Raw genomic sequence first — 12202 nt, 5'->3', positions numbered from 1 at the left:
GAAATACGAATACCCTTAAGGTTCTCCCCCTCAATCTTAGTCTCAGCCCGGGAGAAAGCCAACCTTCCTCTTTCTGGCCGGTCCTCAACCTTTCCAAAGCGAGGGAAATCTCCTCTCCTCCCCGATGGACCAGCATGAAGCCTGCCGACAAGCACTTTCGCTGCACAGTCTGTCAGCGGGGCTTCACACGCATTGATCACCTCAAGAGACACCACCTGCGCCGTGCGGTGCCCGCATAACTCTCCCCGACTTCGGCATGAGCTAACGTGGAGAACAGATTCCGGCCAAAAGCCCTACTCGTGCGTTTTCTGCAACGAGGCCTTTGCGCGATGGTACGTGCTCTCCCCTTCTCCCTGCGAAACCGCGTAGCTTACACCATGAAGCGACAATCTTCGCGATCATTATAACGATTGCGCCCAACGTGGGGATCGTCAAGTCCCCGAGACTGGCCAGAGGGGCCGTCGGCGACATGCATGCCAATCTGTGAGTTCTCCGAATGCGACTCTCGTACGTCTCGGCCTAACCAACGGTTCCTTGGTTCAATAGTGCACCTCGATGAAGCTTCGTTGCGATGGCGCAAGTCCCTGTGGCTCATGCGTGAAGAGAGGTCTCGATTGCAACAATGAACGACTCATCCGCGCGGATGCCCACCACGACCTCGACGATCCCATGACGCGACCGCCTGCACACAGTATGGAAGATGGCTCTTCAAGCTTCGGGTCTCCTCAGCCAAGCCAGAAATATTCGACCAGCCTTCGGATCGTGGATCGATCAAGTTTCTTTTGAATGGCGGTACCGACAGCTTCACCGAGCAGTTTCGGCTCCCGCCACGAGATGATCGCGCTCGGGGTATGGAATTCCACAATCAGGTCGGATTGCAAGAAGCCGCTGGGGGGATGTTTCCATACAGCATGCAAGAGAATCGATCAGAATTTCCCCCACCAATTGGTGGTCCGGACCCCTCGTCTCTCCAATTTTTCCAAGACACCTTTCTGGACTTTTTCAATGGACCATTTGGCGATAACCAGAAGTCCCTGGAGGACCCCTATACTGCTCGTATCGATTTCAATACGCCTGGGAAAGATCCAAGTCTAGCCATGCAATCAGATCCTGCAGTCTTCGAACCAGAACAGCCATTCGCGATGGCTCTCGTTCAATCTATCTTGGCAAGGGCATGGACTGTACCGCTGGATCCCAAGGCCCAGGAGGAAATATCGTCCGGTCTTAACTTCTTGCTCACCACAGCACGCATACGGAAATTCTTGTCGCTTTATTTTAGGTATTGGCAGAACAATTGCTCCATCTTTCACGTCCCTTCCTTTGACCCGGAGACAACTTCACTGCCACTTCTTGCTGCGGTGACATTTATGGGCGCTATGTATAGCACAGATCCGCGGGAAACATACATCGCAAAGCGAGTTTTGGACTTTGCTGAGCTCTTCGTGTTCTCCAGCCCCGTTTTTTCGCCAGAGACAGAAGTGGCTTCTGTGTTCTCCGGTCACAAGACCCCGGAGGAAGACGACAACGACTGGGTGAAGTTCCAGAATTTCTTGGCTGGCCTTATTATTACTGTTGTTCAGTACTGGGCAGGCAGCCGCGCCTCGCGAAACCGTGCGATGGAAAATCGATTCAGCGAAATCGTCAAAATCGCCCGACGGCTCGATCTCGTGAAATGCCGACACCAGCCCCACGAGCAGCTACAGGAGCATCTCTGGATTCAGACTGAGTGCCGCATCCGTGCCATTAGTGTCATCTCTCTGCTTGATTGCGCATTCTTCTTTTACCAGAACTACCCGTGCCGTCTGACGCATTCTGAGATGGAATGCGAGCTTCCATGCGAAGAGTCTGTCTTTCAGGCTGAGCACCCCTTTTCCGAGCCTAGCTTTCGGTTCAATCGGGATATCACCATCTACTCCGCTTTTCAAAATTTATTTGAACCTGTGAAACAAGAGGGCCAATCTGCCGATATCTACGATATGGGGCTGACGGTTTTGGATACATTCATCCTGATTCATGGTACGTTCCAATCTATATACCCTAGGTTTCATTTACATTTTGCTGACGAACACCGTAGTTTTATTCGCCTTCATCAATACGCATATGACCCTAGTCGGACTTCTGAAGCGGCAAAGCTCTGTTATCCATGCTTTACAAAATACAACCCACGGAGATGGCAGCAGGAGCATGATACCGGAAGACTCATTATTGATCTCAATTCGCACCGCTCTGAACCGCTGGCGTTACTACTGGCTCGCAGTCCGCAGTCAGGTCTCAAACGACGAATGGGCCTCGATGGGATTCTACAAGAACGGATATAACTTCTGGCTCGTCTCGCAGCTTCTTATCACCAATAAGGATGCCGTTGATGTCATTTTGCAAATGGAGGTCCATTGTGAAGATAAGCTCGAGAAGTTGAAGGTGTTACTCAAGGACGAACAGGACTAGCAGGTTGGGAGCTGCCATGTCATCTTGCTTGATAGAACGGCGGAGGCGTTAGTGGGACTTGCTTTTTTTGGTCTTTCAAGCGGGCTATCGATTGGGACGATTAGCGATTGGCGTTGATTATGAAACACGATATCCACTGTCTATTTATTTATTTTCTACAATTCAGTTTCTACTATGACGCCGTCAATATAATACCAAAAATAAAGCCTGGCGCAGGAAGCACAAGGCTCATTTTTCATTCTGATACTCTTAATGACCACTCTTTGTGGCTACATTCACCTTTTTTTGGGATTTCTTCTGACATCAACTAGGAATAACCTAAATTCCAAAAATTCTCAATATTCTTCCCTGTATCTTCATCCACATATGGGGGTGCCTCTGCGAATGTGATACTCTCACCATGTAATTCCGCGATTTTGCCTGTCAATGACGTATCATCTACAAGATTGGCAACAGCGGTTGTCGCGGTAGACATGGGAGTGAGTATCATCGACTTAAACAAATCAGAACTAGGAGCAATATTTGTTTCTGCTCTTTATTAGTGAATATAGCAAAATGAGTATCACCAGGCTTACCAATAACGGCAGGAGCCAATCCATTGATCCGAATTTTCTTTGTTGCAAGTGTTCTCGAGAGCGATCGAACCAGCCCGACCACTCCATGTTTGGTGGCTGCGTAAAGTGGCGCCATAGGGAATGGATATAGTCCTGCATTAGAAGCAGTGCACATAATAATTCCTCTCGATGAACCGCTTATTTCGTTTTTGGCAATGTAGTGAATTCCAAGTTGTACAGCTATCCAAGAGAGTTAGTATGGCTAGTCAACCATAAGGGCAAGCTAAAACTTACAATATATGCATCCAATTAAATTGACATTCAAAGTGGTGAGTTCTGGTTTAATAGGCCCTCCGCTTTCGCTTTTGGAAGGCAACAAGCTGCCTTTTTCGTTGATACCCGCATTTGCGAAGACGATATCAATTCGGCCTTGCTGGTTGTATATCTTTTCGAATACTGCAGCTTGGCTCTCCCAAGAAGATACGTCGCATTCCTCGAATGACACGCCCGCATTTGGAAATTCGGAACGAAGTTTGTCCAATGCCAGCGTGCCAGTTGTGGGATTAATGTCTAAAATTGTGATATGGGTGTTTTCCTCCGTGATAAAGTGCTTTGTTATCCCTAGCCCGATTCCGGAGGCTCCTCCTAATAGTAAAAGAAATCAGCATCGTCATTATTCAGATCATTCGGACATGCTTCTGTTTTTGTTTTTGTTTTCCTACCTGTGACCACAATGCTTCTGAAAGACGCCATATTGAAAGCTACTCAATGATTTGAGACACAGATCGAGCTCGCAGGCCCCTTTTGCTAAGATAATTCCGCACTCGGCTCTTGTTTCGCTTCTTCGCCGCGTCATAACCCCTCCCTGCTCGGCTCTCCACATCCTATAGTGGATCCGGGGGATTTCCGGTATCTGAGGCTTTGACGATCTTCCAGCATAACATGGCAGCTTACGAACTTTCTTTTACACATCGGTTATGTCTACGTGCCGATGACCGACCCAACTGCGTGAGTTAGCTGAACTTAATGAGCTTCTCGGCCGTATTTTCGGATATACTTGATGTGGTGGCGTTGCGTCGGTCAACACCCCGCACCTATCTCGACAGCCCGTGCGGAATGCGTCTCTCAGAAGACGCTATGGACAGAGCTGTATGGACCAAAAAAGGTGCAGTAATTGATAAGAAACTTTCCAGTCCCGAAGGTAAGATGTATCTCAGTCCAACCAAGATATTCACCACGAACAGTCTTACCTAATTAGCCCTAGAATACCGAGTCACGAATACATTGAAGATTTCGTTAAAAGGGGGTGCAGGCTTCAGCTACCTGTAATAGATTCCAAGATTATAATATTATCATAAGAATATAACCTGACAGCGAAAAAGCGAAAGTACTCCCAATTCTCTTTCGGCATATCCCCAGGTCCGTCCCGGCTGTCATCATCATTGTAATTGCCGGGCCAGATAGCACAGAAGGTTGATAATCAAGAAGCCATAAACCCAAACAAACAACTTGCAAACTTTACGGCTTCAGCTCATCCAAGGCGAAAATTTTATGCATAACTACATTCAGAGGGCGTCCCATCTATCGGGTCTACGCATGCCCCGCATCTCGCAGAAAGGGGACTATAGCGAATAATACAATTAGCAGGAGTTGGTATTTTCCCATCCTTTTTCCTCCTCATTATAGTCTGAAATCGGCGAAACCCCATGGGGACCCCAGATTACAGACTAGGCGGGTTCTCCCCGATGGGGCTTCGCAGCCCCATATTCCTGCGATCCATGAAATTCGTCATTCATACTTGTGAAAGTCACGCACAAACTCTAGTAAAGCCACCTGGTATTGTAGTTCCAGAAAAATGAAGACGATAGAGTTGAATGGCAGTCAAGTTTTGGTAGAAAAGATACTATATATTGGCACAAGGCCACTGGGCTCAAGATGTTCACCTGGGCGACTTCTAGCCCTGGGGTACTAACTTGGAACTTGATAAATCCCTTGTGAAATCTGGCCACTTAGAGCGATCAACAGTTACTAGTGCTAGTAATTGAAGATCGGCAATTCCTCTTGTCTCCTCTTAACCCGGCTTACATCACTTGTCTGCCAGGGTAACTAGTAGCAGGACTCACATCACACTTTTTCTTAAGTATCCAAGCGTCAGGGAAGTTGTTTCCGCACACTATCGAGTGCCAACCACCAAAATGCCTTTTGGTATTCTCGATGACGACAGATTGGAGCATATTCCAGGTACGGCACCACTCAATGGGCTTCAAAACACCGATACCTACTCAGGCATCGATCCTGGATTCCTGAAGCGCGATTCAACGGGGCAAATTGTACTTGTTCCGCAGCCGTCGGACTCTCCCAACGACCCTTACAACTGGTCACGCAAACGAAAGGAATTGTTCACAATTACGTATGGATGGGGCTGTGGGTGTGTCGGAGGTAAGTGAAAGTTCCCGAAATATCCAGAAGGCGGATGTCTCATTCATTCCATTTTTTAGCGGTTGGACCACTCCTTGGAGGAGCCTTCGTTCCACTCGCTGCAGATTTTGGCGTCTCTCTATCTACATTCGTGTCGGCTGTTCAAGGGGGTACTATCGCTGCAATTGCGATCGGAAGCCTTATTTTCAACTCCCTTGCAGTGAAATACGGAAAGCGACCGGTGTATTTGGGTACAACAGTTGGGTTGATGGTTTCTTGTTTCTGGGCAGCCGAGGCGAAAAGCTTCGAGTCTTTTGTGGCTGCAAGGGTGTTCTGTGGGCTCTGTATGGCACCGATGGAGGCCCTAGTTCCTGCATCCATTTCGGATATTTGGTATGTTTGTGAAATACCCCCAGGCACGACACATACTAATGCAGGGGTTAAGGTTTGTTCACGAGAGGGGCTTTCGGACTGCTGTATTCAACCTAGGAGTACTTGGGGGAATCAATTTAGCAGTTCCAATCGGTGAGTTGGGTGGGTATTGATTTTAGATTTCTTTGGCTGATTCGCGATAGCTGCCGCAATTATTGAATATAGCTCCTATCGCATAGCGTTGCATGCAATGGGAGGTGCCTTTGCGTTGACCCTCATTATGGTCTTTTTCTGGATGCCAGAATCTGCGTATTCCAGACAGTCTTTAAATATCGACACGGGAGAAGCAAACGTGCGTGTATATTTATCTTTTTTTTTGAAACTCTGTTGCTAATGTTTCCTAGGTCGTGGTTGAAGGCAAAGGGGCGTTGGAGCAACTCGAACACGCACCTACCTCCGCTTCGATACCGAGCGAGGAACCTATATCCTGGACACAAAGACTGCTGCCATACAGTGGCTATGTTAATCAAGTTTCATTCTGGAATACGCTGATCCGACCTTTCTACCTCATCGCGTCACCGGCCGTACTCTGGGCCGTTCTTCTTTTCACCACCTGCATTTCGTGGCTCGTCGGAATATCGCTCACGTTATCGCAAATATTCTCTGCGCCGCCTTATGACTTTTCAGTGGTTGGAGTTGGAGCGACCAATTTGTCGTCGTTCGTGGCCTCTGTTCTCGGTACTCTGGCCGCAGGGCCGCTTATCGACGGTTTGGTTACTAGGATGTCTAGAATGAATGGAGGAATCTTCGGTAGGCAGCAATTTCTTTGAAATATACCTTCAATTGACTGCGTATGACTAACTTGAACTTGAATACAGAACCCGAGTTCCGTTTACCCATAATGGTTACATATCTTCTGTTCACGTCCACCGGATTTTTTGCTTGGGGCCAATCTTCATACGCGCAAGACCCTTGGCCAGTACCCGTGATAGTGTGCCTTGGACTCATTAACTTTGGTGTTCAGCTTGGTACGACTGGGGTGGTGACCTATGTTGTTGATTGTCACCGTGAGAAAGCAGGCGAGGCATTTGCGGCCATGAATTTCATCAAGAACCTGTTCGCATTCGGGTTATCATTCTACATCAACGACTGGATCGATAACCAAGGAGTCCGGAACTGCTTTTTCACCATCGGGGGGATAACTATGGGAGTTACCCTATTCACAATTCCAATGCAAGTACAACCTGCCATATTTTTGAGAAGCGCAATAAACGGTATTAACAAAGAACCTCAGGTACATATTTGGGAAGCGAGCTCGCAGTTGGGTTCACCGACATGGCATTGCTGATCGACTGTGAGACAGTGAGACAGTCATTACTTGGTGGAATATCTAGGTACTCGTGAAACGCGCGATTTACTCTAGGATTGGATCTCATATCATCTTGATATTCGACACTATGAATATGTAAATAGAATTCATATGCGCTGGCACATTATCCGGTCATACGGAATTTGAAAAGATCCTTTTCGATGATCTCATCCTTCTTTCCCTCCACCTCTTCCAGATCCCAGTTGCTCCATACAAATCTCCCGTTTAGCCAGTCTCGTCGCTCCTTCGCTAGCCATATAATGGTATCGGCAGGGAGTGCTAGCTCATCCGCAAGCGAGAAGTGAAGCACCTCTGGGAAGTTGGCTGCCATATCAGTTTTGACGCCACCGGGGTGCAATGAGATTGCAATGAGCTTCTCATCCTCGTGGTCTCGGGCCAAAAATTCGTTCAGTCGTACATTTGCAAATCGAGATGTTTGATACGAAGAGGCGCCGTATGACAAAGTGTGGGCCCCGACTGAGGAGAGATTGACGACTATCTTCGTATCCGAGCTCAAAACAAACGGGAGGAAGTAGTGACAACAAAGAAATGTTCCCTTCACATTAACTTCCCAGGCCTTCCACCATTCGATTGGATCGGATTCGATGACAGTCTTGAATTCGGGTAAATACCCTGCGTTGTTTACGAGGATGTCTAACTTCCCCCCCAAAAGCAGCTTCAAGCTTCAAGCTGGCAGCCTTGACAGACTCATCCGATGTCACATCCATAGATAATGGCAAAATATGAGGGAGTTCGACACCGCACTTGGCAGCTTCATCTTTAATTTCTTTGACCACGCTCTCAAGGGAAGATCGAGCGGCGACGGCGATTTGAGCACATCCAGCCTTGGCGCAGCGCACAGCCGTGGCAAGTCCAATGCCCTTGGAAGCCCCCGTAATGAGAATGGACTTTCCAGAGAGCTCTGTACCCATCGGCTCTATGAACGGATATGTATCGTGATGATTCTTGGCGAATGCCGCCAGCTCGAAGGCATTAGTGGGCCTAATGAAATCGATAATATCGGTCATGGTAGGCTTTCACGATTTGAATAGACGAAGGACGGAAATATGACTTGGCTATTAAAAACTACCTAGGTATAGTATTCGAATGTTGGCTTGCCCAGGTGGTCGTAGTTAGAGTGGTGCGTTAGCGGTAGGAAACAGTCTGACGCTGTCATCTCGACGTCTTTATATTCTGAACATCTCGTAGTATTACATCGTAGCCAGCTTCGAAAGTCGGACTTAGTTGCGTTTAACACCGAATCCTTAAATCCCTGGATATCTCCGAAACTTGAAGAGAAGGCAATCTAAAAAGGGTTACGAATTGATGGTCGTCGACTTCGCGAGACAAGGGTTAATGACGCTAAATTATACGAGCTGAAATGACGTCACTCTGCATAGAACTTCCCCATATCCGTAAGAACTTTGTGTTTATCTGATTAACTTGGTCGCCTTATCCATTTGAGCGAAATATCCTGATATTTGAGTTAATTGATCTTCACCACTTCTCCGATACAACCAGATAATTCACGGAATTTCAGAACGAATGAAGAGTGACATTCTATTATACCGGTTTAGCGGTCAGTGAGGACCAAAAGCTGCCCTCCACTTCAAGGACTTGAGTGAATGAAAGCGCCCCATAGCATCGGATGGACACCCTCCCGCCTCATAGCCCCAACAACATCATGAAGAGCATATGGCGCTCGATCCATATCCAGGCTGTCCTGCCCATTCTGTCTTATATTGGCATAGAATGCACCCGCAAGCTCCGACGAAATCTCATCTGACATCTTCCACAAAGTGGAAATCACATGCGACACTCCGGCGATATGAAAACCACCAGCAATGTGAATTCCCTCATCCCGTAACCGGACGTCCTTGTTCACCCAGATTCGCATGCAGAAAGATAGACCAACTCACAGCTCTTGAGATCTAGGTTAAGGAGCGTTCGCACTGAAAATGGAGCAGGCTTCTTTTGCCAATCCTGTAGTATGATGACACTTCGGGAGGGATCGTCCTCATCAGCCCGAGAGTGACAGGCAAAATGAAGGATCGCTGTTTCTGGTGACACAGCTCCTTTCACATTGAGCGTGTTGGGCTGCATAAGGATTTTGACATCGAAGTATGGCGAGAGAACATTCTCAATTGCGTTGAGAATGTTCTCCCGAGGGCCCCCCCCCCCGGAAGGGGGGCGGGGCCCAACAAACCAGTAAGAAACGAAAAGCCGACTCGGACCAAAGGGAAGTACAGTACACCGATTCCAGCCCACGCATGCCAAGAAGTTTCGGTAAAAACTTTTGTCGACTACGTTATTTTTAATCGGGGACCCACCTAGCCTCCGGGAGATCCATTATATATCCACCGAACTTTGGAACCCGCTCTAGCTGCCCAGTTCAAGTTGGAGGTACAATTGAAGGTAAATAAACAAATAGATCTGGCTTTATTTTTCTCCGGTGATAAGTCTGACTAAAATTTGTATGCTGAGCTTGAAGCTGCCGTTACTACTGGGGTGGTAAGATTCAAGTTCGCCGTGGGATCTGAATCATGATCGACATTGAATATCTCATTGAGTTCCAATGTCGCTGACCAATTGCCTAGATGGGCGGTCCCTAGACTCTCTTGTCTTCAAGAGGTACTTACCTGCGAGATGGAACTACCCAGGTCAGTGCTGTGATGCCCAAGACCTGGGTAGAAATCATGGATTAAGACAGTACTAGTAGTTAGCACCTCCAACCTTGCTCTTTAATCTGCGAGCGAATTAACTTCAAGTTGATGTATATAGCTCTTCTCGCAAGAGCGTAGTTATCTTTCTAGAAGTCGTTGAAGTTTTCCAGGCACTCTTGCGACGGATTTATCATCGGGAAGAGAAGACATAAGCTCCCTTCCACTACAGATATTATACAGATCCATGGATGAATTAATTCATTTTATTCGGTTACCACTGGTCTACTTATGGAAAACAACAACAAAATGAGCTGAGCTGGTCAAAATTCTTCATCTACTGCGGTATGAATTTAAGGAGAGTAATCCCGCCTGATAAAAGAAATACCCGAATGAGGTTTATTTACATTTTCCAGTGGCCGCGTTCGCAGCTTGCTATTACGAATTCATTAGCTGCTGTCATGCTCAGTTTAAGAGTTGACTGTTCAAAACATACCACACAAAGTCCTGATTGGCAATTGCCCATGCTACCATCTTTCTTGCAGGTTCCTCCAGCGGGGATCTTTTTTCCTTGTCAGAAATATTATCAATTAAAATCTTGGTTGAAGTCCATACCGGTGCGGCAGCCATGCTCAGGCCAGCAATGGTAAGAATGAGGAATGTAAGACGCATGGTGTTGATTTCAAGACTGAATAATCGAGAGTAATATGATCGAAAGGAGATAAAGTTAGAGCTGTGAGACTTCAATACCATTGAATTTGAGGATATTTATATGCTTGAAGCTCCGGGTTAATATTTAATTCGGGAGTTTCGGAGAGCTCATATGACGTCTGCTGATCGGCGCATCAAATACCCATAGAAGAAACGATCTACTCCTAGGAGCTATTCCGAACAAAATTAGACGGAACGTTGGGAAAGGAGATATGGTCCATGTTACAGTCGTCGACAAGTCCTGCCTATGACTTCCGCCAGTCATCCCCATCCTCGATTTCTATTGCTGAATTGTTTCATCATAACTCATATGTTTGTACGACCATAAATGTCCTCGCCTTTCGGCAGATTGGGGCGTCCTCGCCAATTGGTAACTCATGAGCACTTTCTAGCATCATTATGGATCCTGGTTGATCAATTAAACACGTAAGTATTCCATAATAGGTGTATAAGACTGGTAACAAACTCGGCGCCGGCATCTTGGAATTTGTTTGCAATGGCGGTAGTGGTATCCGGGTGAATAGTGGAGCAATCCACAAACAATTTTCCTTTTATGGTGGTTGAGGTGATGATTAAGTCAATGATTTCAGATACCGCGGTATCATCTCCGAGGCAAGTGAAGATGATATCAGCCTTGGCCGCAGCCTCGGCTGCCGATTCTGCGACGACGGTATTGGGATTTAGGGCCTGGAACTGGCGAGCGCGAGAGACGGTACGGTTATACACGATAAATGAGCATTTTATTATTCCCTTTTTGGCGAGATTGCTGGCCATGCCCTTTTTTTATAAGTTAGTGCCAGGGGTTTAAATTGTATATCAAAAAATGAGAAAGAGGTGAGCTCACCATCCCCATGTTCCCAAGACCAAGCCATGCAATCGTAGGAGCCATCATAAGCGCTAAGAGAAGCTGATCTGAGCAGCGTTAGAACACGTAGTAAATGTTTCCACGACAAAAATAATATCTCAAATGCGTTGAAAGGTGTCAACTTATAAATCTCTTACAAGCCACACAAACCCTGCTAACGCCATAAGAAATGACAAATCAATGGCCTGTACATCGACGTTTCGAGAATTCGTTGATGCCGGAAGTTAAACTTCTTCTGGAAAGTATTGTTATGATTTGAACGAAGGTGACAACTTCTTCAACACCTTTTGGAAAGTGGGGATGAGAAAACGCAGGCGGAGACTAAACCTGTTATAGCATATTATCTGGATATTGTGGGTCCTGAGTCAGTCTTCCAAGTAATCATAAAGTCCAACTCGAGTGCATGTACTCTGTACTCATTCTTGCAACTTCCGAGTTAAGAGTAATTCTTTACTTATATAATTTTCCTTACTACTTAATAAATGAAGCTGAAGTGGGATATCAGGGGTTTAGGAGAACATAAAGTACGCTGTGCCAACAACCGTAGCTGAAATATGTCCCCGGGAGGCCTCGAACGTCAGTGCCCCCGCCCGCCGGACGTAAAATACTATCCTTGGCTCATATTCTTGAGTACTTTCAAGTGGCCCAAGGTAGGTGTGGCGATCCGGGAAACGTCTTCTGGCGTTCATATTGTGGGACGCCATTTTTGGAATAATAAATTCATCGTTTACCGCAGCCCATTGTGAATATGCAGCACATGATATGGGATTTCTAATCCTCCAAATTCTGTTTTAGCTAGATGTTATAT

The 12202-nt window shown here is 46.7% G+C and overlaps 6 protein-coding genes across 6 annotated transcripts; 2 read left to right on the top strand and 4 right to left on the bottom strand.

Moving 5' to 3' along the window:
- Nucleotides 1–134: 134 nt before the first annotated feature.
- On the top strand, nt 135–2445 carry N7509_013816 (uncharacterized protein; the record flags this gene model as incomplete). The annotated part of the gene is made up of 6 exons (XM_056638453.1): nt 135–222; nt 278–332; nt 384–483; nt 547–691; nt 730–2016; nt 2075–2445. The coding sequence occupies 6 exons, from the start codon at nt 135–137 to the stop codon at nt 2443–2445; spliced, it is 2046 nt and encodes a 681-aa protein (XP_056481960.1).
- Nucleotides 2446–2752: 307 nt separating this feature from the next.
- N7509_013815 (putative short chain dehydrogenase/reductase) lies at nt 2753–3752 on the bottom strand (the record flags this gene model as incomplete). The annotated part of the gene is made up of 4 exons (XM_056638452.1): nt 2753–2973; nt 3021–3239; nt 3294–3644; nt 3722–3752. 4 exons carry the CDS (start codon nt 3750–3752, stop codon nt 2753–2755), a joined length of 822 nt encoding a protein of 273 aa, XP_056481959.1.
- A 1442-nt stretch (nt 3753–5194) lies between these two features.
- N7509_013814 (cycloheximide resistance protein) lies at nt 5195–7026 on the top strand (the record flags this gene model as incomplete). The annotated part of the gene is made up of 6 exons (XM_056638451.1): nt 5195–5438; nt 5498–5810; nt 5863–5955; nt 6015–6141; nt 6194–6599; nt 6668–7026. Coding segments are annotated over 6 exons (1542 nt in total), but the record flags the coding sequence as incomplete, so codon positions are not given.
- A 256-nt stretch (nt 7027–7282) lies between these two features.
- On the bottom strand, nt 7283–8186 carry N7509_013813 (SDR family NAD(P)-dependent oxidoreductase; the record flags this gene model as incomplete). Its single annotated transcript, XM_056638450.1, is given in 2 exon segments — nt 7283–7771; nt 7791–8186. 2 exon segments carry the CDS (start codon nt 8184–8186, stop codon nt 7283–7285), a joined length of 885 nt encoding a protein of 294 aa, XP_056481957.1.
- Nucleotides 8187–8767: 581 nt separating this feature from the next.
- On the bottom strand, nt 8768–9055 carry N7509_013812 (uncharacterized protein; the record flags this gene model as incomplete). The annotated part of the gene is made up of 1 exon (XM_056638449.1): nt 8768–9055. The coding sequence occupies one exon, from the start codon at nt 9053–9055 to the stop codon at nt 8768–8770; it is 288 nt and encodes a 95-aa protein (XP_056481956.1).
- A 1888-nt stretch (nt 9056–10943) lies between these two features.
- On the bottom strand, nt 10944–11421 carry N7509_013811 (6-phosphogluconate dehydrogenase-like protein NAD-binding protein; the record flags this gene model as incomplete). Its single annotated transcript, XM_056638448.1, has 2 exons — nt 10944–11306; nt 11374–11421. The coding sequence occupies 2 exons, from the start codon at nt 11419–11421 to the stop codon at nt 10944–10946; spliced, it is 411 nt and encodes a 136-aa protein (XP_056481955.1).
- Between the last annotated feature and the right edge of the window lie 781 nt (nt 11422–12202).

The sequence above is a fragment of the Penicillium cosmopolitanum genome (assembly GCF_028827165.1).
Source record: "Penicillium cosmopolitanum strain IBT 29677 chromosome Unknown utg000012l:1.0-3308103.0:1.0-3310761.0, whole genome shotgun sequence".
Lineage (NCBI taxonomy): Eukaryota > Fungi > Ascomycota > Eurotiomycetes > Eurotiales > Aspergillaceae > Penicillium > Penicillium cosmopolitanum.
This window is presented reverse-complemented; position numbering and strand designations above follow the sequence as displayed.